At 37.4% G+C, this 27254-nt stretch overlaps 2 protein-coding genes across 7 annotated transcripts; one reads left to right on the top strand and one right to left on the bottom strand.

Annotated features, from left to right (window-relative positions):
• Positions 1–3733: 3733 nt before the first annotated feature.
• Positions 3734–16437, top strand: TMEM263 (transmembrane protein 263). 4 transcript variants are annotated; one of them, XM_026695311.2, is made up of 4 exons: positions 3734–3831; positions 6080–6116; positions 11029–11098; positions 13629–16437. In XM_026695311.2, the coding sequence occupies exons 3-4, from the start codon at positions 11035–11037 to the stop codon at positions 13913–13915; spliced, it is 351 nt and encodes a 116-aa protein (XP_026551096.1). In that variant the 5' UTR covers positions 3734–3831; positions 6080–6116; positions 11029–11034; the 3' UTR covers positions 13916–16437. The 4 variants fall into 4 exon arrangements, with proteins under 4 accessions (XP_026551096.1, XP_087791000.1, XP_087791001.1 ...); XM_087934874.1 differs by having other exon boundaries at positions 3734–4316; XM_087934875.1 differs by lacking the exon at positions 3734–3831 and adding an exon at positions 4688–4811.
• Positions 16008–21859, bottom strand: MTERF2 (mitochondrial transcription termination factor 2). 3 transcript variants are annotated; one of them, XM_087934873.1, is made up of 3 exons: positions 21396–21503; positions 18154–19394; positions 16008–17226 (listed from the first exon to the last, which is right to left on the bottom strand). In XM_087934873.1, exon 2 carries the CDS (start codon positions 19357–19359, stop codon positions 18178–18180), a length of 1182 nt encoding a protein of 393 aa, XP_087790999.1. In that variant the 5' UTR covers positions 19360–19394; positions 21396–21503; the 3' UTR covers positions 16008–17226; positions 18154–18177. The 3 variants fall into 3 exon arrangements, with proteins under 3 accessions (XP_087790999.1, XP_087790998.1, XP_026551085.1); XM_087934872.1 differs by lacking the exons at positions 16008–17226; positions 21396–21503 and adding an exon at positions 21837–21859 and having other exon boundaries at positions 17324–19394; XM_026695300.2 differs by lacking the exon at positions 16008–17226 and having other exon boundaries at positions 17324–19394.
• Between the last annotated feature and the right edge of the window lie 5395 nt (positions 21860–27254).

Raw genomic sequence — 27254 nt, 5'->3', positions numbered from 1 at the left:
GGAATTATCATCAATTAATAATTATGTATTCAAACTTCCAAACCCACCTATTACTCTAGATATTCCCTTCACCTTGTATTCATACAATACCTAGTCTTAATATGTTCAACAACTCATCAGTTCTTAAATCGTCCAAGAGATAAAGGAAAAAAGAGAAAAAAGAAAGGAAAAAAACACTTAGCTGTACTTAGCAATAATATAACCCCAGTCACTTCCTTAATTAATTACTGTATTTCAACTAACATTACCCTAGATATATAATAAAAGTTCAAAATTCAAATTAATACTTTTTATTTTCCAGTAATTTCATTCTTAATTCAATGTTATTGTCTATAAACATTTATGTTTTATGGTTTCGTAGCTTTTAATGTTGTAAGCTTCCCAGAGATGTCTCAAGGCAAGATGGGCAGCATATAATAAAATAAAATGTAAAATAAAAAATATAATATAATAAAAATAAATTAATAAATGGAAACTAATTGTGTTCAATTATATTAATTTACTTATAATTAATAATATTTCCCCAGTATTTACTAATTTAGCTTCTTTTCATATTGAAAACTGTAATTTGGCAGTGTGTTTTGAAAAATCACCATGGCTTTTGGAGGAGGAAATATGACTCTCCTGTCACAGGTTCTAAAACCTGCATTACATAGAAATTGGCTAAATGGATTGAGTCATTTTTTTCCCCTGGGACAAAAAAAGGGCACAGTACAGATAGTCCACCACTTACAACCATTTGAATTGAACTGAATTGAATTCTTGTCATTGTACGTATATACACAGTATACATACAACAAAATTCAAACACCCAGACACCAGATCCAACACGCACACACACACGACAATCCCCAAACACCGCCCACCTGCCAAAATTCCCCGCCCCTAAAAACACAAATTTAATGACCAAAGTTACAATAGCTCTGAAAAAAGTGACTTATGATCAGTTGTCACATTTATGACAATTGCAGTTTCCCCACCATCATCTGATCAAATTTTGAGTGGCTTGGCAACCGGCATATATTTACAATGGTTGCACTATCCCAAGGTCCTGAAATTGTCACCTGCAACCTTCCTAGGGAGTTCTGACAAGCAAAGTCAATAGGGGAAGCCAGATCTACTTTATGACTGCATAATTCACTTAATAACTCTAGGGAATAACCATGTAAAATGGGACATGATTCACTTAACAACTGTCTTGTTTAGCAACAGAAATATTAGGTTCAATTGTGATTGTAGGTTGAGAATTACCTGTAAACACTATTGACTTGATGGAATTTAGTATTAAGCATTTAGTATATGTTTGGATTAGTGGAAAAGGAACCAGGTAGGAAACCAGGAGAGTGTGAGTTCTAGTTGGCTTAGTGACTTTGGGCCAGTTAGTCCAACCCACCTCACAGGACTGTTGTGTGGGGAAAATAAATTAAAATAAATTCAGTACAGGCAGTCCTCGACTTGACTGTAACTGGGTCCAGAATTAGTCATAAGTCATATCTGTCAAACAGAACACCTTATGGTATGTCCGATTTAACAATATTTTTTTGTGGCAGTTGTTAAGCAAATGCCATGGCTGTAGCAAACTTATTTTAACTAATGGGTGTTTTTTGCTGGGAACCAGAAAACACCAGTCACTTGATCATGGTCACATGATTGTGGGACACTGCAAATGGTTGTAAGTATGGATTGGTTGCCAAGTGTTCAAAATGTGATCACCTGACTGGGGAGGGAGCTGTCAGAACTTCAAACCCAGGTTGTAAGTAGTTCTGAGGAGGTCCATTGTAACTTTGAATGGTCACTAAATGAGTTGACATCAATTAAGGATTACCTGTATTCAAATCCTCACTAAAAAGTCTAATATGTCTGAGAAAATTGTTCATATATTCCTGCAACTAAAGAAAAAGTTATTCTGTCTGAAATTCTCAAGGGGACGCCTTTCAGAATTGACTGGGTCAATGTCAGTTGACTTCTAATCAGTGTCAGTGTTGTAAGTGTTCTAGAGAAAATAACATGCAGTAATATGTACATGGGATCTTTTCCAGCTTTGATTGAGCAAGCCAAAACAACCCTATTGTAAACATATAGAGAAGTAGCAGTTGTACTGAGGAAGACAATACAGCTCTCTTGTTTGAAAATAATCATCCTGTATATCAGGAAGATCAATTTTCCCTTTGTGTGTAAAATAACTAAATCTCGAAGCCACGATGATGCCTGATTTCCAGCAATCCTGTGGAGAGACTGCTTCTTTGATCATTCCAATTTGATTTCCAACCCAGGCATGGGAGAAACATTGTGTTAGTATGCCTCATAGAGGCATACTGGAAGCTAATCCAACTGACCTCCTGGGTTATTTTTATCTCCCTTTTTGGACTATTTTTATATTCTCCAGGACCACCAGATAATTATCAGAAAGCAGCCTGACTTCTGTCTGGGAAAAGGAACAACTGTTATCAGAATTTAGCTACAAAGATAAATGCAACTTTTAAACCATAGCAATCTTTGTTTTCAGGCTACATAGAAGCCTGAAGAGTCAAACTGCTTTAAAGTATAGGTGAGAACTGTGGAGTGTATACAAAGGTATATGCCCTTGTTACTGTTTTCCCATTATTTTCAGACCACACGGCCCTAGTAAAAATCAGAATGTCACAACCAGTCATTGTTAAACCTGCTCTCAGATAAGACATGAATTCTGCTGAGTACAAAGTGATGCCACAATTTCCAGTCCATGACTGGTTGTCAATCCTATTTATATCTATGCTGTATGTTTTTTTTTTTCAAATGGTTACAATAAACAGTTGTCCCATGCATTGGAAAGGCTCTCAGGATAGTAATACAAGGAAGACATTGCCTACTTTTGGAAGAGGAAGGAAAACACAACAAAAGGGCGGAAAGGATGGGGAGAGTAAAGGAAAACCAATTGGTCAGAAAATTGCTGGTAATCTGGGAGAGCATTTCTGCTGAAATTCTCAATTCTTACTGGTCAGAAAGACAGATGGACATCCCATCCCATAAATTCTACAAACACTAGTTGAAGATATTGGATGTATTTGGTTTAGTTACACATGAAGAATCTTATCTAAAATTATCCAGTATTTGTTCCTAGTTTCTAGGGTCTTTAAGTAACTGTTGCAAAGCAGCACCCATCTCCATGACCTATCCTTATTTCCAAGCGCTGGCTACATCCTATATGCCTGTCAACAGCTCCTTGACACCCGAGCATAGTGGTCTAACATCGCCCTTTCCTTCCTTCAGGTCTCTCCCTTGGGTTTTACCGGCAAGTCTTTAGCAACTTCAGGCAAAACTGGATCACAATTCATAGCGGACACAGTTGCAGTTTTGAACTTCTGCCTGACACGCAACGGTCAGGAGCCTACTTGAGAGAAGGGGTAACAATTTGGAACGAGCTCAGGTCGTTGTTCAACACCCTGGCCATAATTTCCAACTACGGCAAGGCGCTCAAGGTAAAACAAGAAGCCAGAGGGAAGAGGAATTTTATTGATCGCTGCTGTCATCTTCGTTCCTCCCGTTGGCTCCTTAGCATCGCTCTCGGAAGAGGAGGAGGAGGGGGAGAAGGTGGAAGGGGAAAAGAGGCAGCCCAAGTTCCGAGACGGCCCGGTCGGGCTCAAGCGCCTGCGCGCCCCTCTCCAGAGCCGAGCTGGGGGGCGCCGGGGGCCGGCCTGGGGCGGGTTCTGCGGGCGGGGACGGGCGAGGTGCGTAGGGCGCCACGTCGGCAAGCGCTGAAGAGGCAGCCGCCAAGGGGTCGGAGTCGGGTTTGAGTTTGCCTGCTCGAATCATCCGCCGGGCTGAAGCGAACGGCACAGCCATCCCAGCGAGGTGAGTTTGGAAGGGGGCCTCCTCGTCTCCAGCCTCCTCTGCGCTTTGCGCAGAAAATGCGGGGTGGAGTTGCCCGGGGCATCTTCTCCACCCTTTTCCTTCCGGGGTGGAAGAAGAAGAATGGGGTTGGGGGGTTGGGGGGGGGCTGTCGCCTGCCCCCTCCGCGGCTCGCCGAGGCCGGGGTCTCTCGCCTGCTGGGGCCGCGAAGGTGGGAACGGGGCGCAGGTAAAGAGCCGCTTTGGGCACAAGGGAGCCGAAACGCTGTCCGTGCAAAAAATTGGCTCGAGTGGAAGGAAGGTGCTTCCCGCTAGGTGCCATCCCGTAGCAAGGGGGGAACGTGAGAAGCATAGCGAGGACAAGGCGGCCGACCTTGGAGTTGTAGGGAAAAGGAAAGCCTCAAAAAGGGACTTGTGGTTCTTCCCTAATCTGGACCTGAGCAGCCTTGCGCTTGGGACCGCGCGGCAGAAGCTTTCATGGCGTTGTCGGTAGGTCTGAACTGTTTTAAACGTCCACCAGCCTTCCCTGCAGAGGCAGCTTCGGCAGCCTTGGCTGCTGCTTTGATTGGAAGGCGGGGAGAGAGAGAACGGGGGCGAGGCGGAAAAATAATGCCGCGTCTCTAGCGGTTTTCTCCCCGGGAAGAGAGCAAGGCACACTCAGCCCTGCTAAGTGCGGGTGCAAAGGGAGGTAAAAATAGATTACGCAGGAGAAAAGGGAGAAGTGTGGCCAATGTGTTCTGGCAGCGGATATTTAGATTTTTTTTGGGTTCAACGTGGAAGAGCCCGTGAGGAGGTGGGAAAAAGAAGCCAGGCTGCACGTCAACAGCAGTATGGCTCCGGGCCCTGCGCCTGCCCCCTCTGCCACGTCACTGCTGCGTGCCATCCATCAGCCCTTTGTGTTTGCTGGGCCCCCATTTGGAGCCCTTTGCAATGGGGAGGCTGTTTACGCTTCTGTTCCTGAGTGTGTTTTCAGGCTTGGTCCCGGTGGGGAAGATTATTATTATTATTCTCGGTGGAAAACAGGGTTGGGTATCACGCATGTCCGCACATTGTCAAATAGCTCATTGGAGGCTCTGAAAATTAATATTGCGCCTTCATTAGATAGTTTACTATATGCGTGTAAATATATTTCTGCTTTTATAGCGCCGGAATTGTAAGTTTATTTATTATGCAAGTCAACTTTGCTTCGATAGTGTGTGGTTTCAAAACTCTTCCAGGAAAATAAAATGCCTCATTAAAATGGATGTCTGACAAAAAAGATTGGGAATTTTCTTCCCTAAAAGTATTCCGGGGTCCCACGTTGACGGGCAACACCCACCCTGTATCATAATGTTAAATTAGCAGCATAAAAAGATGCAATAATTAAAATAAGGAATTCTCCAACCTCTTTGGAAACATCATTCCCTTGTGGGAATGATGAGGAATTTTAAAATGGTTCTTTGAATTAAATTTGGCAAATTTCTAGCTAGAAACAAAATGGCTTTCATTTTAATATTTTAATAATTGGCTTTTCTGATTTTACTCATAAATTGTTGTGATAAAATAGTGAAGTGAAGAAGTATGGGACTTCTTGGTATTGAAAAGTTTCATTGAACTTAAAACTGCTTTTCCAATCAAAGGGTCTTCATTGTATAACGCAGCTTTCTCTAACTTATGCCTAAAATGTCTTGGACTACAATTTCAGGAATTGCCAGCCAACAATCGCTGGTGATTATAAAGGTTGTAATTCAGAATCTCTGTCTAGCACCAAATTGGAAAGTACAATGATAGCAGTAATGCTTTAATTGTCCCCAAATATCAGTTGCTTTGACTACATAGCATAACTCTTTATATATAACTCTTTTCTAGGTGCAAGAAATGAAATGACTATTCATTTAAAGCAATTAAAGATCATTATCTAGGTTTTTTTTTTGCTTAAAATATCATATTTTCATTAATCCAGAGTCTTGATTCTTAAGATAGTTCAATGGTGAGGGGCCCTTGGTGTTCTCTGAGCTTGCTTTTTAACAAGCTCATAGAGCAAGAAGGACCCCACATTTCAACAGAGCTACAAATATTCTCCTGTATCAGTGGTTCATCAAAATGGTTCAATGATTGCTGCAAATATTTTTCTGGAAGATATGCTCACCTTTCACATAATTTGAGTTGCATATATTAGTGTGTGCTATATTTGGATGTATTGTACAGTAACATTGTGATAAATCTTTTTATTAAAAAGTTTTAAATATATAATTCTCTTTGATTTTATATAGAAAATTACATTGGGACATTTGAATACAGTAACATTTGGTAAGTATGGATACTAATAAAGTGCGTTTATTATTTGTGTCTATTGAGAAAGCCTAAATGTTACTGTTGGAGGACAGGGCAGGAAAAAAATGTTTTCAGAAATATCTTGGGGAGAATAACAGCTTCCTCTCTACCTCATCCAGTTTAAGAATCAAACTACTATGAGCATTCAAATGTATGTTACATTCATACTGGATATTTTAAGGACAGGTAGTCCTTGACTTACAACAGTGACCGTTCAAAGTTACAAAGGCACTGAAAAAATGACTTACGACTATTTTTTACATTTATGACCGTTGCAGCATTCCCATAGTCATGTAGAAAGTCTGTTTAATTATAATTAACATTCTTCAACTATGACTCACATTTATGACAGATTTAGTGTCCCAGGGTCATGTGATCCCCTTTTGGAATCTTCTGACAAGCAAAGTCAGTGAAGAAACTGGATTCCCTTAAAAACCATGTTACTAATTTAACAACTGCAGTGATTCACTTAACAAATGTGGCAAGAAAAGTCATAAGATGGGGCAAAATTAGTTTAACAAATTTCTCGCTTAGCAACCTAAATTTTGGGTTTAATTGTGGTTGTAAGCTGAGGACTACCTGTATTTTAGTTGGCATAGTTAAGAGTAATCTGTATAGAGGAGATCCGTATTTCAATTGTGGAGTCAGATTATTTGAAACTTTTTTTGCTGCAAAAAAGAATATTCAAAGAATACAATGAAAAGCAGTTAAAAGATACAATGCAAATACTGTCTTTCCCCCAAAATAAGACCCTGTCTTATTTTTTGCCACCAAAAAAAGGCACCAGGTCTTATTTTTGGGGAATGCCATTCACTGACTAACCTCACTTGCGTGCGTTGCCCCAACCTCCTTTTTGCTGTCAGAGGCCTTCAGCAACTTCTTCTGTGGCTGGCAAGACTTTCCTGAAGGCCTCTGCAGCTGATAACAGAGCTCCAGATCGATCCAGAACTTTGTTATCAGCTATAGAGGCCTTCAGGAAAGCCTTGCCAGCCTTGCTGGATACAGAAGAGATGGGCCAGCAAGGCAGGTATCAGGGTGTGCGAGGCCTGCTTACAACTGTCCAAAGGTAACCCCCCTCCCAATGCTCACCCTAGCTTAATTTTTACCCATGCACTCTGGAGTGGGTGGGATCTTAATTAGGGCTTATTTGGGGGAGGAGGGCTTATATTGGATGCGTAAAAATCAAGCTAGGACTTACTTTTAGGGTAAGTTGTATTTTCCAGGAAACTATTTACAAAAAAAACCAAGATAAAACTTGAATCAAATATTTTATTGTTGCATAGTGTAATACTCATCCTACCTACGAATATGAAGAATTGTTTTGCAAAAATTTGGATAGGAAACATCTCCTAGAAATAAGAAATGAAACAAAATCATATTTGGGGGTTTTATATGTTATATTAATTTATTAGCTATCTAAGTCCCAAGGACTTGAGCAATCTGAAGAGTTCTTATTGTTGTTTCTTATTTATGCTACAAGATTTTTGTGTTATTTCTTATGGATGAGGGAAGGAATTGAGGCAAATGTGAGTTCATAGTTGAAGAATGTTAATTATAATTAAACAGACTTTCTACAGATAAGTGAAATCTTTACAGGATATAAAGATGATTGTTATGTTTGTTAAAATGATCAATGAAAATAAAGGATCATCTCTGCATGATTGAAAGATGGCAGACTTTCCTGACATAGTCATAAATTCATTTGTTACATACTAGGACATATAAATGGATTGCACATAACTTTCTATGTGTTATGTAGTCATTATAGTATGTAAAAACAATGAGAAGGAGAGAAAGGCACATATTTAATTGTCAAGTTCAATATTCTCCCCTGTAGCTACTAGAGCTCAGTCATGCTTTGGATTTGATTTGGGGGAAGATTTTAGGCCTTATGAGAGCTTGAACACAGCCCTGGTCTATGACTCATTAAAGCAACTGCGCTTTTTTCCAGAATCATACATCCTAGAAAAAGACAAGGCCACTTTAATGAGTCACAAATGTTGTATATGTTTCAAAACACCTTTTTCAAATCATTTTGAAGTCCTATTTTCTAATTTACCCTTCCCAGTTAGACATTCTACAGCTGAGTTTGGATTGCAGGCTGCATAGCAATAATGGGTATACATTAAAAGTGTTGCAGAGCTGCCTGTTTTTATAGTTATATCAAAATGTCCCAGAGGGGAAGAAGCCTGTTCATTAAAGCATGTAGGCTAAAAATAGTAACTGAACAATTGTGTCGCTAAAGGAACGCATTACCAGATATCACATTGTCTAAGCTGTAGTTGTTGAATTGGTTCAGCAGTTTTTCTAGAAGGTATATCTTGTTAGATATATTTTTTTTGTTGACTTAGGTTAATCTTTCAGGAGTGGTTGGGTAATTTAAAAGTACTTTACTGTGGTAATGTTATTTAATTAAAAGAAAACAAGAGGGAACTTGTCATTCTGAAAATATATAACAAGATATTATACAGGTGTATAAGTCACATGAAATATAATTTTGATTTATGTTGTATAAATCTGTAGAAATTATTTTGAAAATATTCTAATGACACTTGGCTACTTATTAGATTTTAGAGTTCAATATTTAATTGACTTCGTTTCAAAAAACCAAAAGCGACTTAAAAACACTCTGTTGTTCTGTTCTTGCGACCTTTTTACAGAAGGAAGAAATGTATATAAGTCCGTAAAAGACTTTCATAGTCATAATTTAATTCTTTAGAGAGTATGTTAAAAGAAAAACCCATGTTGAGACAGCAATGGGAAGCACATAAAACAATTCACCTGTTATAGCATCAGATAAATCATGTGACCTTTTAAAATAGTTCAAAAAGCAATTTGATTCTCATTTAAGGACAGTGGAAACTATTGTTATGTCTTGTTAACCTGTAGATAAGTATACAGTTATTCATATTGAATTATATTTTCCATGTTGAGAGTTATGTTAATATGATGTCACTTGGCGAAATTCCATATGATCTTGATAATCCTGAATAAGGTTCATGAAAGATTACTCCAGGGTAGTATTTCTCCCCTCAGCCTTATTGAATTGCCTCTGTAATCAGATGTTACTTAACAGTATAGCTTGTGCAATGCTTTCATGTGGCAATCTGATTTGTATAAGGAAAAGCCATTTCAGATTGCTGACATCTAACTTGAATGAAATAGAAATGAAATTTCCTAAGTTGAATCATTGAGTCATCTTTAGATGCAAATCCTTTGTTATTTTAAAATATTATATGGTTATTATAATAACTTTAATGATACATTATTCACTGAATGTATTTTTACCTTGATGCTGAACTTATGCTGCTTTTAAATTTTACACAAATATGTCAAAAGTCCTAATTCCAGTTCCAACATTACTTCAGTATTCTTAATGTAATGTGTCATGTGCACATTACAATTTATCGTAGTGATAGATTAATACTTGACATAACCGCAGTCTTAACTTTTCCATATTCTACTCACTTGATATTCAAGATAATATAGACTCAACTATTCTCTAATTATTAAAATAACACAATGTTTTAAAAATGAGGCTTAGCCTATCTATTTTTCTTGTTTAAAAGAAGAAATCCATTCTAAATTTATTATAAATTTGTTAAATTTTTATATAAGGGTTTACTGTAAAAGAATTTAATCTAAGCAGCTATATTTATGGCTTGATTTATAGGTTTTTGCTATTACAGCACAGTCAAACATACAGAATTATTATTTCCTTAGCTCTAGTAAGCAGGCTTTAAGAAATTCTTCAATTGACAACCTGTTTGAAATCCTGACTCTGAATTAGATAAAAAAAAAAAATTCTTTTCCACATTAAAGCTTATATCCTAGGACCTGAAGGAAACATTGGACATGGCATATTACTATATAGCATGAGTAGTATAGCCATGGTGAATCTTTTGGGCTTGGTGTTCCAAAAATTCATAAAATGCATAACATGGCTCTGCTGGCATATCATATATAGACATACTAAACAAAAGAGAAACGATTCTCTCTCTTTTTCTTCATTGGTCACCTTGCGCCATTCCCCAGGAACTGCCATGTGCTGCTAACCTTCAGGCAGTGTCCTCTTTCTGCTAACAGGCCCCTGCATCCTGCCCAAGGCTTCTACCCAAGGTCTTCATTTTTGAAGTGGCTTCGGCTTCAGAGAATGCTGTTCTGCAGCCTCTGTGAACTGTGCAAAAGCAGACCCTTTTCTTACAGAATTTTTGGACACTCCAGAGGCCGCTCAAGAGCATACCCCATTGTTATCTAGTCTTAGAAAATCACATAATAGCAAGATGTGCTTTTGAGAACAATTGTTGGATGTTGGTAAATGTAGGTTTTTAAACACTTGGTGTGTCACCCAAAACACTGTGGCATGTCAGCTATGGGGTGTCATACGTTCACCATCAATGCTCTAGAACAGGGGTGTGAAACTCACATCGTCGCAGCAGCATCACGTGACGTATCAGGACTTCCCCCCTTCTCTAAACCAGGTGTGGGCGTGGCCAGCGTGTGACACATCCGGCCCACAGGCTGGGAGTTTGACAGCCCTACTCTAGAATATTAGTTCTTAATACCCATAACATATGTGATAGTGGAAAATATATGTAGCTCGGGTATAGGATGAGTATGGAAGTTCGTTCTCCAAGCTTGTGGGTTGGTTTCCAAACATATCTTTACTAGATGTTACCTACCCTGGTAACGAAACATACAGAAACCAACCCACAAGCTCAGACAATAAACCTCCACCCTCACCCATAAAGTATTGTATTGGTGATTGGACTGCTATGAAAAACATGTCCCATCGTATGCTTTCATTGACTTGCTAGTGAGTAAGTTTTCAAAAGAACATTAAAAAGAGCTGGACTAACCCAGAAACTATACATTTCCTTATTTTTAGGCAATAATGAACCAGACAGAGAAGGATGAGCAAGATGTGCCTCCATATCTTAACAGTGAGCCCCCAGAAGGTATATTTTATAATAACAATGCTGTTTGCTCAAAGATGTTGCAGTAAATTGTTATTTTCAAATTGTTGTTCTATTCTCTATAAGCAGATTTTAATTTCATGATCAAAGCTGACTTTGTAAATTACAAACAAAATGGCTTTTTTCTTTTACTTTTAAAGATGTGTTTGCTGTGTTTTGCTTGCTGAAGGATAATTTGGTCAGCCAATAGCTACTGTATTTTTCGCACTATAAGACACACTTAGTGGGTGGAAGTGGGTGGAAATGTCTGTGCGTCTTATAGAGCAAATGTTGCCGAAGCCTCGCCTACCCACCGGCTCCCACCCATCAGCCTCTTCCTCCAAACAGCAAACAGCCTGGTCAGCTTCAGCACAGTCTGATTTAGCATGAGCAGCTGATTGGCGGTTTCTGTGCGTCCTGTTTTCGGCCTCTGCACATCCCGTTTTTGGCCTGTTCCAGGTGGCAGTGGCAGCAGCAATCCCCGCCGCCTGCAATGGGCTGAAAATAGGACACACGGAGGCCCAAAATGGAGCATGATATGCAGCGGCAGCGATGGGTGACTGCGATCCCTGCAGCCTGGAAAAGCTGGTTGGCGGTATTCCAGGAGGCTGATCCAACCGCCAATCAGCTGCTCGTGCTAAATCAGGCTGTGCTGAAGTTGACCAGGCTGTTTGCTACAAGGAGGCAAATTGCTGGAAGGCAGAGCCAGATTTTTTCCCCCTTATTTTCCTCCCCAAAAGCTAGGTGCATCTTATAGTCTGGAGCGTCTTATAGTGCAAAAAATATGGTACATCATGACAGCACACTAAAATTACTAGTCCGCTTTTCTCGTGATTAAATATCCAAACTAATAATAGTTAAAATAACCCAAGGTTATGCAGAATCTGTTATATTATGTTGCTCTCCTAATATATTGTCTTTTTAAAATAGCTTATGACATGTGATATTGCTGCTGAAAGGGAGCATTACTTTGAAAACCTATGCAGCTTGGTTTCGAACCAAATGACTTGTTAATTTATAATTGCAAGTAGATGATTTACTTGCACAAATGAAACCTGTCCTATTCAGACTTCCAAGGCAGTCTTGCTTTTTTCAGACTCTGTTGTCATTGACTTTCCGTTCACATGGAATCTAATAGTATACCTGCTTTCCACTCTCAGAGAATGGTTTTGTTATTAAGAGAGGTTAACACATAAAGTGGACATGATTCTCAAAATATGTTTTCTTTCTTTCATTTTGGATACATAGACTGTATGTCTGTGTATGTGTGTGTTGTGTATATGTATACGCACACATACACATACATATATGCATGTTTCTAGCTATGCTGATTATGGTGGACAATGTAGTTTAACAATATCTTCACTTTTTTTAAAGGATTTTTCAGTGGAAAGTATTCAGTGGATGTGATTATTGTGAAAAAGCTATCTCTTGTTTGTTTAAATTGCATGATAATATATTTCATAAAGGTTCAGGAATTCCGATTTCTGAGTTAGATTTACCTCTAACTTTTGAAATAAGTTGAACTATAAGTTCAATTATGAAACAGGAGTGATAAACAAAGTGGGTTTTTTCTGCTATCTTGGAAAGGTGCTTGGTTCTACTAGTGCTAGAAAGCATAATATTGTGACTTTTTTAACCCAGTAAGATGTAGTAAAAGTTTATAATGCTGAGTTCATCTTCTAGGAATAAATTTTAATGTTATGTCAGGTATCTAAATGGTCCCTGAGTGGAATTAACAAATTATAATGTAATTTCCTGATGTATGAATATATTCATTGTGCCTTATTTATATTTTAGATTTATATTTTGCCATTTTATTGATCAACATACCATAATTAAAATAATCCATAGTTTAACATATTTCAACTCAGCAAATGGTAACCAGTTCCTGTATTGGTACCTCTAGAGAGCCCTGATTCTGCTCCAAAAACTATTTTCTATCCTGTAATTAGTACACAAAAATGCTGAATCCCTTAATTCAGGGGTGTCAAACACAAGGCCTGTAGGCCAGATGTGGCCTATGATGTGGTCAGACCTGGCACGCAGGGCCGTCCTTGAAAATGTAAGGGGCTGGCCCACGTGGGTTTGGCCCAGTCTGCAGAGGAAATATCGGGCCAGCATGACTTCGGCCTGGTCTACCCAGTGCGAAGAGGAAACATGCCAACAGTTTGGGGAGTGGCGTCATGCTGGTCACGCTCACTCAGTTGGCCACACCCATCCAGTCAGCCATGCCTGCTTGGCCCCCCGAGGTCAACTACAGCCCTGATGCGGCCCTCCATGAAATTGAGTTTGATACCCCTGCCTTAATTAATAATGATAAATAAAGAACCAAAACTCACTCAGAACTTTCTTTTGCATTATTAGAAAATATTGATGAGAGTCTTTGCTATTCACCCCCACCCTGCAAAATGCTCTTCTGCTGGTGATATGTCATAAGAAGGAGTTGTTGTAGAGCAAAATTTCACTGGGACTTTCATTTCCACCACATTTAAACTAATTCTGAATAACTGACACTGTTTCTCTTCTTTAGATTCAGTAAAAGATCATCCGCAACAACAGCCTGGCATGCTTACCCGGGTGACTGGCGGCCTTTTCAGCATAACCAAGGGAGCTGTCGGTGCCACAATTGGTGGTGTAGCATGGATAGGAGGAAAAAGCTTTGAAGTGACCAAAACAGCAGTAACAGCTGTGCCTTCCATGGGAGTAGGATTAGTTAAAGGAAGTGTTTCAGTTGTGACAGGAAGTGTTACAGCTGTAGGATCTGCTATCTCAAGCAAAGTGCCTTTATCTGGGAAGAAAAAGGATAAATCTGATTAAAGAAATTCAGTTTTGTTGAGGACCGTATGTGGCTATGGGACCTACACGATTTGGACTACTGTAAGGTCACCATTCTGGAGGAATATCTAAAGAACTGAAAGAATTACTTTCTCCTGCAAGGGACATTAACAGCCTGGTATCACAGAAACTTTAGATTTCTTCAGGAACTTGTCTGGTGAAATATTACACTTGATTTTTTTTAAAAAGGAATCAAGTACATGGATCTGAAGGAATGGCTCACGATTGAACATTAATTCACTTTTTGAAATCTTGAATTAAAAATGTGAAAATAGAAGTGGAGGGAATGACTTGGTAAAAAGTTAAGCACTTCACAGTTCTGATGAAAATAGCTTCCTTTAAAATAATTTCAGCATTAAAAGTGCTTAAATATTAGCCTGATTACGCCCTTAATTGGTTGCCTCTGCCATACAGATATATTGATGTTCTAGCTTCAAACCTATGGTGTCTATATTTTTTGGAAAACAGTCCTTGAACTCCTTAGAGTCCTTGCGTATCCTTGCTTTTTCAAACTATTTTTATAAACACTAAATTCTTTAGAAGTCAACTGTCACAAGGATGTGTTTGTGTGCGCACACGCATGCATGTGTGTATAAAACATTGAGTCAAATCATTCATGCCTTATGGTGAAAAACAATCTATTTTTTACTTAGAGAATCTTTTAAAGTTTTTGTAATGTCTGTCATTTCAAAGCAGTCTGTAGAAGGAATTTTACAATTTTTTTATCTGTTGATACTGACAAAGAAAGACTGCTAAATCTCAGGTGTAGCGTACGGATGTTCGCACCTGCAAATTGAAAAGCCCTTTATGTTGTTAGGTTACTTTAACTGAAAATTAATTCCAAGTTTACATTAAGACAACATTGAGTAACTTTCAGCTGTAAAATAAAAACACTTCTGTGGTTTCTAGCCTCAAGGTACAAATGTGTACAATCTTATTTCCTGAGTACATAATGCAAACACAGTAACTACTGTTGCTGCGCATAATCTGTTTACCCGAGTATCATCCATTATTGCTAGAGATTTTGTAGAGGTTGATGAATTGTGCTTGATATTTTCAATGATAATTAACATAAAATACTTTCTACAAATAATACCTCAGCAGGTAGGTTTGCTGAATGGCACCCATGACCAATATGATAGAAACAAGTGATTTGCAGAGAAATGTATTTCATGCATACCTTTTCAAAGTTTTCTGAGCAAGACATAGGTATGTCCAGGGCAGTGGTGGGATTCAATTTTTTTACTACCGGTTCTGTGGGCATGGCTTGGTGGGCGTGGCAGAGGAAGGATGTTGTAAAATCTCCAGTCAGAGGTGGGATTGCCAGTTCTCTGAACTACTCAAAATTTCCGCTACCGGTTCTCCAGAACTGGTCATAACCTGCTGAATACCTCTGGTCCAGGGGTGGGCTTCAAAAATTTTACCAAAGGGTTCTCTGCCTGGTTGCTGGGTGGGCATGGCCTACTCAGCCTCCTGCACCACAGTGTGTATGTGCGGGGGGTGTTTTTGCTCTCCCTGAGCTCCAGAGGCTTTCATTGAGCCTCTGCCCATTTCTGGCCTTCCCAAACTTCCAGGAGGTCCGTTTTTCGCCCTCCCCAAGCTTCCGCGTGCATCCTGCATACAAAACAGGCTGCGTGGGGGCTCCTGGGAGGAGAGGGGAGGAGTGGGTGGGGCCAGCCAGTAGTGGGATTTGGGGGTTCTCCAAACTGCATAGAATCTTAGCTAGGGGCTCTCCCAAATCCCTACAAACCCCCAGCAGTCCATTCCTGGGTATGTCTTCCTGTCTGTCTTGTTCCTAATCCATTAAATCAGGATAGGTACTGGTAGTCCTTTGTGCTCAGTGGGCTATATTGTAGATTTAGTGGATTTATATCTTTAATTTGAAGCTCTTTAGCATGTTGAATTTGTAGCATTTTGGTAGTCCTTAAAAAAGACTGAAGTTCACATGACTATTCTGTATGCAATGTTTCTTAAAATATGTGTTAAAAACACACAAACCTGGTTGGAATAGTTGTGATTATAAACACAAGATTAAAACAGATGGTGTCTTGTAAAAGTAATGACCAAAAGCTCCCTTGTCTAAAATTACATATTCATAAATTAATCTGGTATAATTTATTGAACTGTTACATCACTAGTTGAAAAGAATTATTAAAAATGTGCTGTTGGTATCTGACCTGAATTTGCTAGCTTGATGACAGCAAGCAACTTCATATGCTCACCAGAACATAAAGAATATTTGTATGGCCCAAAGGCATCATTAAAGCTTTAACTAATAAGAAACTTCATTACACAACAGGTTTTATCAATGATACTATATAAATTAGGAGTTTGTATATAGTATTTAATTAGGTGACTGGATTAACAATGTGCCTAGATTGGAGAGTTTATCAGACAATCTTCATATTGGATACTGTGTCTAGCATTTAGATACTTTGTCATTTTACTACTCAACCAATTCCCTAATAAATGTGTATCTTAAAACATATATAAAAAGAATAAAATGTGTATGCGTTATTTTTAGAAATATGTACTAAAGGTTCCAGTGTTCCAAACACAGAATGGTTTGCATATGGAATTTATATTTATAGAAGGATTAGCCACAAGCATAAAAATTACAAACATATTGATGTACTTTTAAGAACTGACATTTGGTATTTCTGTGACGTTGATATTTAATGGTAAATGAGATCTTAAGGTAAGTGTGTCTGGGTTCATATGCTAAGCAATAGAGAGATCTAGTATCAGTAAGCTAGCAATGCCAATATGCCCCAGCAGGCATTTCTCTTAGCATCTATCAGATTCCTTATCCCTCCTGTTCATTTCAAACGTATTTGGAAAACTATTTTTCATTGAAGCAAATCTCATTGTGCTTTCTAATAAAGGGGTGCCTTGTAACATTCCCATGCCAACTACTTTGTGAGATGCTTTCCAGATACACCCACTGATCCTATAAAGTGTCTTTTTACTGATGAACAGAGCAACATAATGAAATATCACCCCCTTTTTTTGTATTGATTCTTGATCTCATATCCTTCAGCAATAAGCTGAAGAAATTATTTGGGGACAATTGAGAAGAATCTATGAAAAAAAGAATACTAAAATCCAGGGCCTCACACCATTTCTATACATGGGTTTCTTTTTAAATTTTCATGCAGTTCTAAATATTAAAAGTTATCATACTTGATATTTAGGAAGAAAATAGTATAGTTAAATAGACCGTATGTGCTACATGCAAATTCAAAGCCAGGCTTCTTGTGAGATGTGTCATTCTGTTCCTTGTGTCTTCAGTCCTAAAATCATTGAATGCATATGTACCAGGTTAATTATTCCAAACAATTTAAAGTGCCGCAGAGTATATTGGTAAAATAAATCATGCATATATTCAAGATCAGTAAAAGAAAAAGTTTATGTGGTTACTTAGACTTGACACTGACTTGACGGTATAATAGTCAAGAAGATATTTCTAATTAGCAAGGATTACATATCATTCAATTATGCATAATCTAACCGACTAATTTATTAAATAAACTGAATATATTGAATATATTCCCAATATGTGTAAATTTTATTTTAAATATTGCATAAAGCAAGGATATTATTATAATTTAAACCAATGCTAGGTGCATCTTGTCTATCACGGCAGAAGTTTAAAAGTTCATTCCCTTTCCTAAATAATGTATATATTCTGTTGACAATCCCATAATACTCTTATACAAATTATATAATTTACAAAAACACCTCTATATGATTTTAAAAAGCCTACATTTACACAAGATATGCAGAAAATAGAAAAATATTTATTTTATGAAAGATGCAAATAAAGGTATTTCATGCATCATGAAACTATAGAATCCTATCTCACATGGCTTACATTTGTTTTGAAGAGAAATCGAATCCATGGAATATAAGACTTTGTAGTTTCTAGGCATAATTGCTATGTATTACTTCTATATCAGAAAAATGCCTTTTAATATTAGTTCCTAGATAACATGAGCAGCAGATGCTATTGGACTGGTGTCTAGCTTGTAGGTTTCACATACAAATATGCTTGGCTACTATAGGAAAAACATATTGGATCAGACAGCCTTTCTGTTTGATCCAATGAATTCCATGACAACTGCATATTTAGAAACACTGATTCAGAAAAAAAAAATTCAATTTCTAAGTCGCATTTACATCCAATTTATTTGAATTGTGAAAGACAAACCGGTCCTTACTTTTTATTTAGCAGGTTCTGGAAACTAATCTTCAATATTCAAAGGAGCCACTGGATTATATATAGGTCTCTCACTTTTTGCTTGTATCTTTCCATATGTAGTTTCAAAATCTTTTTTTGTTCCAATGAGATATTTTAAAGTTCCATTCTTCAGACTGTATCCTAGGGCATTTAATTTTTTAATTCGATACTGAATTATCTCTGTTGATAATTCTAAAACAGCAGGAGACTCTTTAATTTGTTCTATAGAAATTCCCTCCTTCAAGAATTCATCTAGTCTTTTCTTCAGAACTGAAGCTGAATAATAGAGAAGGGCAGGACACTGTAATATTAGCTCTTTTAATTCTTGATCACTGCAATTGAAGATGGTCTTTGAAAACAAGAGGCTACTCTGCATATTGCTAGGATTAAGTTGAAAAATAAATCCTTTGAGCTTGGACAACAGGCATAAAACTTCGGAATCAGTGAACTGATTGTTCTGAAGAAACTCCAAGTTTTCTTGGACAGTAGTAGAAGTATTTAATAAAATAAATGGATTTTGACTCAATAATTTCAGTAGCCAGTTTTTCAAATTTTCCTGTGAACCACCTAATCTTAAATAGTTTTTTTGCAGAATTTCTATCACATGCTTATTCTTTTCAACAGGGTTGTAAAAAATATTTGATGCACTTGTTAAAAACCGGCGGATGATAGCAGTCTTCAGCCCCAGTGCTTTGAAGAATCTAATGTTGGCCTTCTGATTTTCATAATGTTCAACATTAAAAAAAGCATCTGGAAATCGTTTTATTAACTCCACTAACTGCTTTTCATTTTGACAGACAGATAACCACAGATCTCTTTGACAAGTGATATTGGTAGGACTACAAAGAATGGCTTCCGGATAGCATTCAAACATATGTGCTAATGAAGGTCCATCAACTCCAATTGTTTGCAAAATATCAGCTATTTCTTTGATATACGACACCTCTTTTGACAGAACCCATGGCTTTAGCCTACGGATTTTCTTTATATCCACTGATAATTTGGACAGATTTTCTACAGTGAATTTATTCTCCTCTCCTAAAGAAGTATCCATGGCATATTTCAAATGCTGTAAAAGGTGTCCATTCTTTCTTTGATACCAGAAGACTGATGGAGCTGCCAATATTAGGCAGGGCTGAGATTTCGTCAAAAAATGCATATAGAAATTTGGGACAATATAAGCCATTTTATTCTATGGTCAAGCATCACATCAGGAAAGGCCTGTAAGAACCAAAGCACAAGATATTAACGCTATATCAAATTCAAACTTGGGGGGGAAGCAAGAAAAACAATTCTCAATAATCTTAATAATCCCAGATACATGACTAGAGTATACAACTATTCTTTTTTCTCAATTGATTTTTATTGAAGCAAAAATAGTAATATAATGAGGTAGCAGGCAGGACTTAACTGGAAGACTGTGTATTATTAAAATCTCATCATGACCTTTAATTGGGCAGAAGGATGTATCAGAGAGCAACCATTTTTGAACCAAGGCACCTCAAATTGGGCTAACTTACAGAATCTGTTTAAAATTCAGGACCAATGATTCATGAGGGAATAAAAATGGTAAATTACGGCTGCTTCATTGTTACTGACTGCCGCTGCACTACTATTACTATGGTTACATGATCTTCGTTTTGAACATTCCATGAATTTCCCAGCCAATCTGGCAATTCCTCACTCTGTCCTCCCCTAGCAGCAGCCACATAATTGCTGGCTGGGGAGATTTCCAATCTTCCCTATCAAATCCTCACAAGGAAACTCAATGAGGAAGCTGACAGGAAGTCAGAAGTCACTTCTGCCACGACTGCTTTTTTGCCCATCCTTGGTCATTCTGTTTCTCTGCTTAAGGAAGTATCTCTAAAATGATGGTCCAGTGGGGCATGGGTTATCTAGTGTCATCTAAATCCTTTCTCTTCAAATAAAGTGATTGTAACAGTTGATTGATGAATTCTTCCCTCATTGCCTCTTAAAATATTTTTGCCTATTTAATAAAAATCCTGAACTCCCCATTCCAATTCATATTAAATTATGTAAAAACTCTCTTTGGATTGCAATGATATGCAGATGGTAACTAAATGTTAAGTAGCAGCAAAGGTCAAAGGAGACATATTTCTTTTGTTGTAATGTAGGTAGCAACAGATTTAAACAAAATAACACCCCTGTACTCTTATTTCCTGCCTTATTTTCTCTTTGATCACACAACTCTTCTGGCTCCTGCATGCCAGGTAAACAGAGAAAAGAATATGAAAACAAATAGACGAGTGGAAGCAACCATTACCATAGGAATAATGGAAAATATCTTTTCTGATTGTATGTCTAGCAAGTTTCTTTTCTTTCTTTCTTTGCCAATATTTTAAAGGCATTTTCAGACTTTTCAAACCTTTGTTTGACATAGTGGCATTATGCAATCTTTAAGTGGGAAGACTTACATTTTTAAAAAGTAAAACTTTCCTCGAATCAGACTCATTTACTGATGTCTATGTGGGCAGGCTAATATGAATTTCTTAATACTGTAATAGTAACAGATTTTTTTTAAAAAAAGAATCTACATTTCTGGAGGTTCCTGGGAGTTTTCTGTTCAGATACCAACTAATGAAACCACCCATTCCACTGTGTCATTGACAGCATTTAATAGCAATCCCTAACAAGATACCGCAACAGGTTGAGATTTCCTCCTTCCCATTTTTATTAATTTAAAGCATTTCAACTTTGCCCATCAAAACGTTGATTTCAGTTTAAAACGGCAATCGCAGTTAATAAACAAATGACAACGATTACATGTGCATCGCACCCCTGAGCATGTCTAACTCAATCCTGCGTTAATTCAACCTGGCTAGCGAAATCACACAGCCAGGGGTCTCAAAATGGGGGCTGAAGGGAGTCAGGATTGTTTGTGGTTGCAATGCGCCAAAAGTCCCGGCAGGAGCTCGATGACACTGTAACTTTGCGAACAAAACGAAGCATCTCGACACCGGTACCGAGTCTTGCCTTCCTTTCGAGGCGAGCATACACACACGTTCCGGACAAACGAAATCCACGCAATAAGAGCGCATCTACCCCTGATGAAAATGCAAAAGGATCGCCTCCTGCTGCCTAGGAGCAGCCGGCCCAGGCAAACTAGCACGCCTTGTCCCCCTTGCTCATTTGACCCAGCACCGCCGTTCTCCCCTGGACACCCCGAGGTTCCTTAGCCAAGAAACCACCGTGACGCCTTACCCCGGGTGGCAGCTGCAGAAAATAGGCTGCTGGCGTCACAGGCCACGTTCCTGAGCTATACCAATGCTCGAGATAGGGGAGTTACGATGGTGGAACAAACCATTTCCGATTCGGCTTTGTTTAAGTGCTTTTAAATCGTATATTCTACAAAATCTATTCAGACGATTTTTAAAAACTTTTAAAACGATTTATTCTAATACTAGTTTTGGTATAAAAAAAGTAGGGACAGAAATGAATAGATGTATTGAAATCTCCCCGCTTCTACAGCAGAGCCGCAGACCAAATAAGATTTTTTTTAAAAAAGTTCTTATTCTGTGTTATATGAATGTGTTTTATCTCCATCCAGCTCTCCTTCTTCCTCCGCGTCCTTCTCCTCCCAGGAAGGAAGGAATCAGGACTTTCTCATTAGCAAAGTTCCTTGCTCCCAATACAAGCTTTTACCTCATTCTGTATTGTTGTTGAAGCGGAACTGGCCAAGCGTGGTGTCACTCCCACAAAGGCTTGTTTATACTTTACAAAAATGATCTCAACAAGCCTTAGGATGTTTGTAAAGCAGCTGGATTGTATTGTGGGTTACTTTGTTTATGCTGAAGAATAACTTCACAGACGTACATTCGGATTGCAACATAAATTTTACTAATAATTTAATCAGATGCATTTCCTGTTGTTAGTTACTGTTTACATTGCAATATCTATCTACACAGTAATGTATGGAATATCTTAGGAGCAAACCTTTGCTACCGAAATGTATAAAATTAGAAAAATAATATAGAAAAGGAATATGAGGTTATTAAAAGTTGTTTTGCTTTGGGTTTGTTTGTTTGTTTGTTTTTGTTTTGGTGAGGAAGCCATTTGAAATCAAGGTTGGCTTTCCCTACATGCCAGGATTTCACAATGATGATCAGTTCTAATTAGAATTTCCATACAGGAATTTATTCTGTGCTGGTTTATTTGACATAGTTTGGACACTTTGGAAAATTTCATAAGCCAATGCTGCAATTTATTATAATTTAGAAATGCAGATTTTAATGTTTTGGTCATAACAAGACAGAAGAATAGAGTGGGATTCATTAAGGCAAGATCCATAATAATCCTGTTCCACCTCAGTAGCTCTTCAACTTTACAGTTTCATTTACTCATTTATTTTCATCTAGTGTATTTGCACATGTGCATTTTAATTTCAAATAAATTTACTATAGGAGAATACAGATGTTTTTTATACATGGCTGGAAGTTTTACTCAACTCCATAGCTTTCCAAATGTGCTAAACTTTATTTGAATCTTTGGGGAACTATGGCCTGAAAGTAGAACATAGCATTGTCTGGCAAGGGAAATGACAAACTTTTATATCATAATGATCCAATGGAACCACCAATGCTCCATTGCAAACACATCAAAGAATGCCCAATTTTGGCCCTGACACCAATGGAACACCACTGGCGGGCTAGGTGGATCAAAAGAACTTTCAGTGATCATACAGGTATTTCTCCATGAACTATACTATACATGATTAGGACTTCAATATGCCAATGGTAGAAGGTTTCCACAATATCATCCATCTCATGGCAATCAACAGCTGGTCTGTAGATTGCAACTTAAAACTGACAGTTGCTTCAGTTGGCTTATTTAATAGATATTGTAAAAACATTAATTGGAGCCTTATTTTTAATTTGCGTTAAAACAAAATGAAAGTTTCCTTCCTGAATCCATCAAACATACAGCTTTGTATATAACTTCCCAATTTAAAAGTTAGTAATATACTTTTAAGCCAATGTAATAGTCACAATACTAGATGTAGAGATTCCAATTATCATAAAACTTAATTGTATAGGAGATGCAAAGAAGTATTGGACTATTGAGAAACTTAAAAAGAAACACACGTATAAAGGTGTAAAGCACATAATTAAAAAACCCACGGAATAGCACCACCTTGCACTAACGTCATAACACAACCGTAAGATAAGAAAATTATAGGTTTTATTATGCCTTCAACTTTAACATAATTTCATGTTTAGATATTTCTCCCTTCCTTCATGTTCTTTAAATAATGTTAGCTGTTTGGTATCATTGTACTTAGTCAGTTCTTGATTTCTGTCATTGGCCAGTAGATGTAAAATTCAATTAACAAGTGATAGCATCCTTGCTATTTGTTACTTGCACAGCCAAATATTGAGATCTCTTATTCCTAGAACTTGATTGGAAATCCATGACTAGAAAGAAGCTTCGGAATTATTCTTATTAATATTCTATGTATCCCATGTAAAATTGGAAATTAGTACTATATCTTGACCAGAGTCATCTAAGCAGGCCACCAAAGAACATGATGAACACCATCAAAGCTGACACCAGCCAGAACATCGAAAAATCAAAAGAAACAGCGCAAGATTGGAAGATGTGGAGAGACTTGGCCCATAGAATTACCACGACTTAATGGATAACATCATCGTACGAATCCATGGAGAGCTGTTCTTCATAAAAGAAGTCTGTGACACCTGAATGATCTTCACCACTGTCATAAAATCAATATATTTAGTCATTAAATCATCTGTTACAAAGGTGATATTAAATGTAAATACATGCTAAAATGACGTGTAGAAATATTTCTTTTCCCAAGCATGACACAGAATTTTTTTAAAGAAACCATTGCAATGGTCAGGGATTACTGGGTGTAGGCTTATTTTCCTGGAAAATAAATGAAGGTAGACTGGCCTTGCCTAATCTAATGATGTTTGCCACATCAAGTACTTCCTGTTATTGTCTACCTTTACTTAAGAGCAGGATCAAGGCCATCATTTATTCCATCCAGCAAAGATATAGCTTAATGATTTTAAATTTAGTGAGAATATGTAACTCTTTCTAACTCTATGGTTTTGTTCTTCTTATGGGTTGTATGGAATCAGTCTTGCAAATAAAAGAAGATATGTATGCAACTAATTTTGTTCAATTATAATTATTTTTGTTGCAAATATTTATTTTAAACCAACCTGGAAGGGTTTTTTTTCAGAATGATTAAGTTGTTTAAAATACATAAATAAAATGGAATGTAGTTGCTACAAGCATTCTACAGTACAGGTAGCTTTCGACTTACGAACACAATTGAGCCCCAAATTTCTGTTGTTAAACAAGACATTTGTTAAGTGAGTTTTGCCTCACTTTATGACCTTTCTTGCCACAGTTGTTAAATGAATCATTGTAGTTGATAAGTGAATCTAGCTACCCCATTGACTTTGCTTGTCAGGTCACAAGGTGGATACATGACCCTGAGGCACTGCAATGGTCATAAATACGAATCAGTTGCCAAGGATCTGAATTTTGATCACATGATCATGGGGATGCTGCAAAGGTCAAAATGCTGGAAAATGGTCATAAGTCACTTTTTTCAGTGCCACTGTAATTTTGAATGGTCACTAAACAAACTGTAAGTTGTAGACTACCTGCATTTGCAATCGTGTGCGTTAGACTATACATAATTGTATGATTAAATTGATACATATTTACAAATGAAAAATATCCCTGAAAAATACCTTTTTACTATCTATAATTTGTGTAGTTTATGTAAAATATTTGTACCAGGTTTGTGGAAAGCAGTACCGAAAATATGAAAACATTCTCTCATAGAGACTTTGTGGTTATATAGCAATGCTACTCATGTGATAAGGAGCAAAAATGGGGAAATTTACCAGAAAGGTCTACCAGTGTCTGCTAACATAACTCCATACAAGTAAGAATCTCAGCAGGCAGATAATTACTAAGTGTGCTGCAGTGGTTTGGAATACATCTACTTCGTCAGTGAATGAAATGCTCTTCTTCTCATCTTTGTCTCTCACTTTTTGTTTGTTTAGGAAGAATCTGGCTTTCTAAGCCTGAAGCTTAGAAGCTTTATCATAAAAATACAGATCAAATAATCCTTGGAATGGTACATTCAGTAGCCTATTAGTATACATACTACTAAGCACCATTTTTGTTAAATGTAAGTGTAACATGTGTTTTCAATGTAGTCACCCAGGTGGTTCTTTATGGGCAAGGCAGTTCCTGGACCAAAGGGTCAAATACTTGTGAAGCATAGACTTTGAAGGTTTCATCATCATAAAAGAGAGAAAAAGAGCATATTTTTAAAGAGAATGTAAATTATGACACGAAGACCCAACAAAAAGAATATTAGGTTGCATGCCACAGTGTTACTATATTATAATATGCTTGGTGTAGTAGTTAAGGTGCTGACATAGAATCCAGGAGACTGAATTCTAGTCCCTCCTCAGGCTGGCTGGATGATTTTGGGCCAGTGGCATGCACTCAGCTCAACTCAACTCACAAGGTCGCTGTTGTGGGGAAAAGAGTATTATGAGGGTCCACTGCCTTGAATTACTGGTATTTATAAAGTATTAAAGGTGGGATAAAAGTAAATGATAACTTTTGCAGATACAATATTAGGACTATTTTATATTTATTCTGATATTTTTCCTTTTTCCATAAGGTTATCATGAGCTAAGATAAGATCACAAAAGAAGAATACAGTTAAGGTTGTGGCTGATGAACAAAATATTTGGTTATTGTTTGTTTAAATAAACAAAGAATTTAAAAATAGAAGGCTATGCATCAACTGTGAGAAAGATGAAGGAACTCTACTCAGCTAAGCATTCTGACTAACAGAGGGTTGAGAGACATTCCCCTCTCTCCTCACCTATCATCATTGCTGTAGATTCTTCAAGTTTGAGATGGCAACCTCTATGGAAAAAGCAGAGTAGAGCAAGAGCCAACACTGCCCTGAAGAGATGTTGTCCACTTTGCTGAGCAGTTTAGATTGAGCAAAATAATAAATAAAGGGCTTGAAACTTAGATTGGTTCTTAGCAAAAAAGTATCAACTTTTTATTCTTATGTAATAGGAGAATGGTGATAGGAAAAAGAGACATATTTACTTATGGCAGAATGGTGATGGGAGAAGGAAGCATAGGTTTCAAATTTCAAACTTCAGGTTTTATCTATCTATCTTGAATAGTAACCATTTGCAGTTCCTGATGTTCTTTGCACTAGAAGGCCTTTATACTACCTGAAATAAAAGCTATCTGATTAAAAATTATATTCCTGAATCCCTGCCAGCTAGCCTTCTAGTTTGAGTCTGGGGGAAGCCCGATGCTTTCCTGTTCCCTTTTCCTTATGAGGAGAAAATGTTCAATGTAAACAAAGCAAAACATCAGCTGGAAGGAAAGCCCTCATGCTTTTTCCAATTCCAGATGTTGGGTGGCTCATAATTATTACTGGTTTACCTGCCATTCACCTTATGTAACAGAAGGAAAGTACTTGAAGCCATTCTCTGGTTGTCTATGTCCTCACACACGGAAAATTGAGTGAGAGTGGAAAGAGAGACAGCAATATACTCTGGAATCATTTGCCCTTCAGATTGGATATGGGTCGCATGCAATCTATTGGATAAATCCAGTTAGCAATATATGCCGCAACCTTAAAAATGCTGCCATATCTATATAAAAATGGGATGCATAAACAATATTTATCACAGCTGAACCAAATACTCTATTCTTAAGCGGCTTCAGAAAAAAGAAACATGAATGCAGAGAAGAAACAATGTTAATCTGTTGTAGGAGTATCCAGGGTACATAACTTAATTTTAATAATCTATACATTTTTAACTGAAAAACAGAAGCATTTCTGTGCAATGTTCAATAATTAAAATGTATCATTCCAACCCGATAAGTGTGCATTATAGAAAATCACATAACTATCTTTATTTTGTATTTAAATTTTTAAATATAATTTCTGTGCACAGGATAATATTATAAACTGAAAATTATACAGTATAAAGCCAAATCTATTGATAAATTCAACCTTGTGCAGAAAAAAAA

Source organism: Pseudonaja textilis, chromosome 5 (genome assembly GCF_049901715.1).
Source record: "Pseudonaja textilis isolate UNSWEBS1 chromosome 5, rPseTex1.2, whole genome shotgun sequence".
NCBI lineage: Eukaryota > Metazoa > Chordata > Lepidosauria > Squamata > Elapidae > Pseudonaja > Pseudonaja textilis.
The sequence above is the reverse complement of the archived record's forward strand: the minus strand, read 5'-3'. Positions and strand labels throughout refer to the sequence as shown.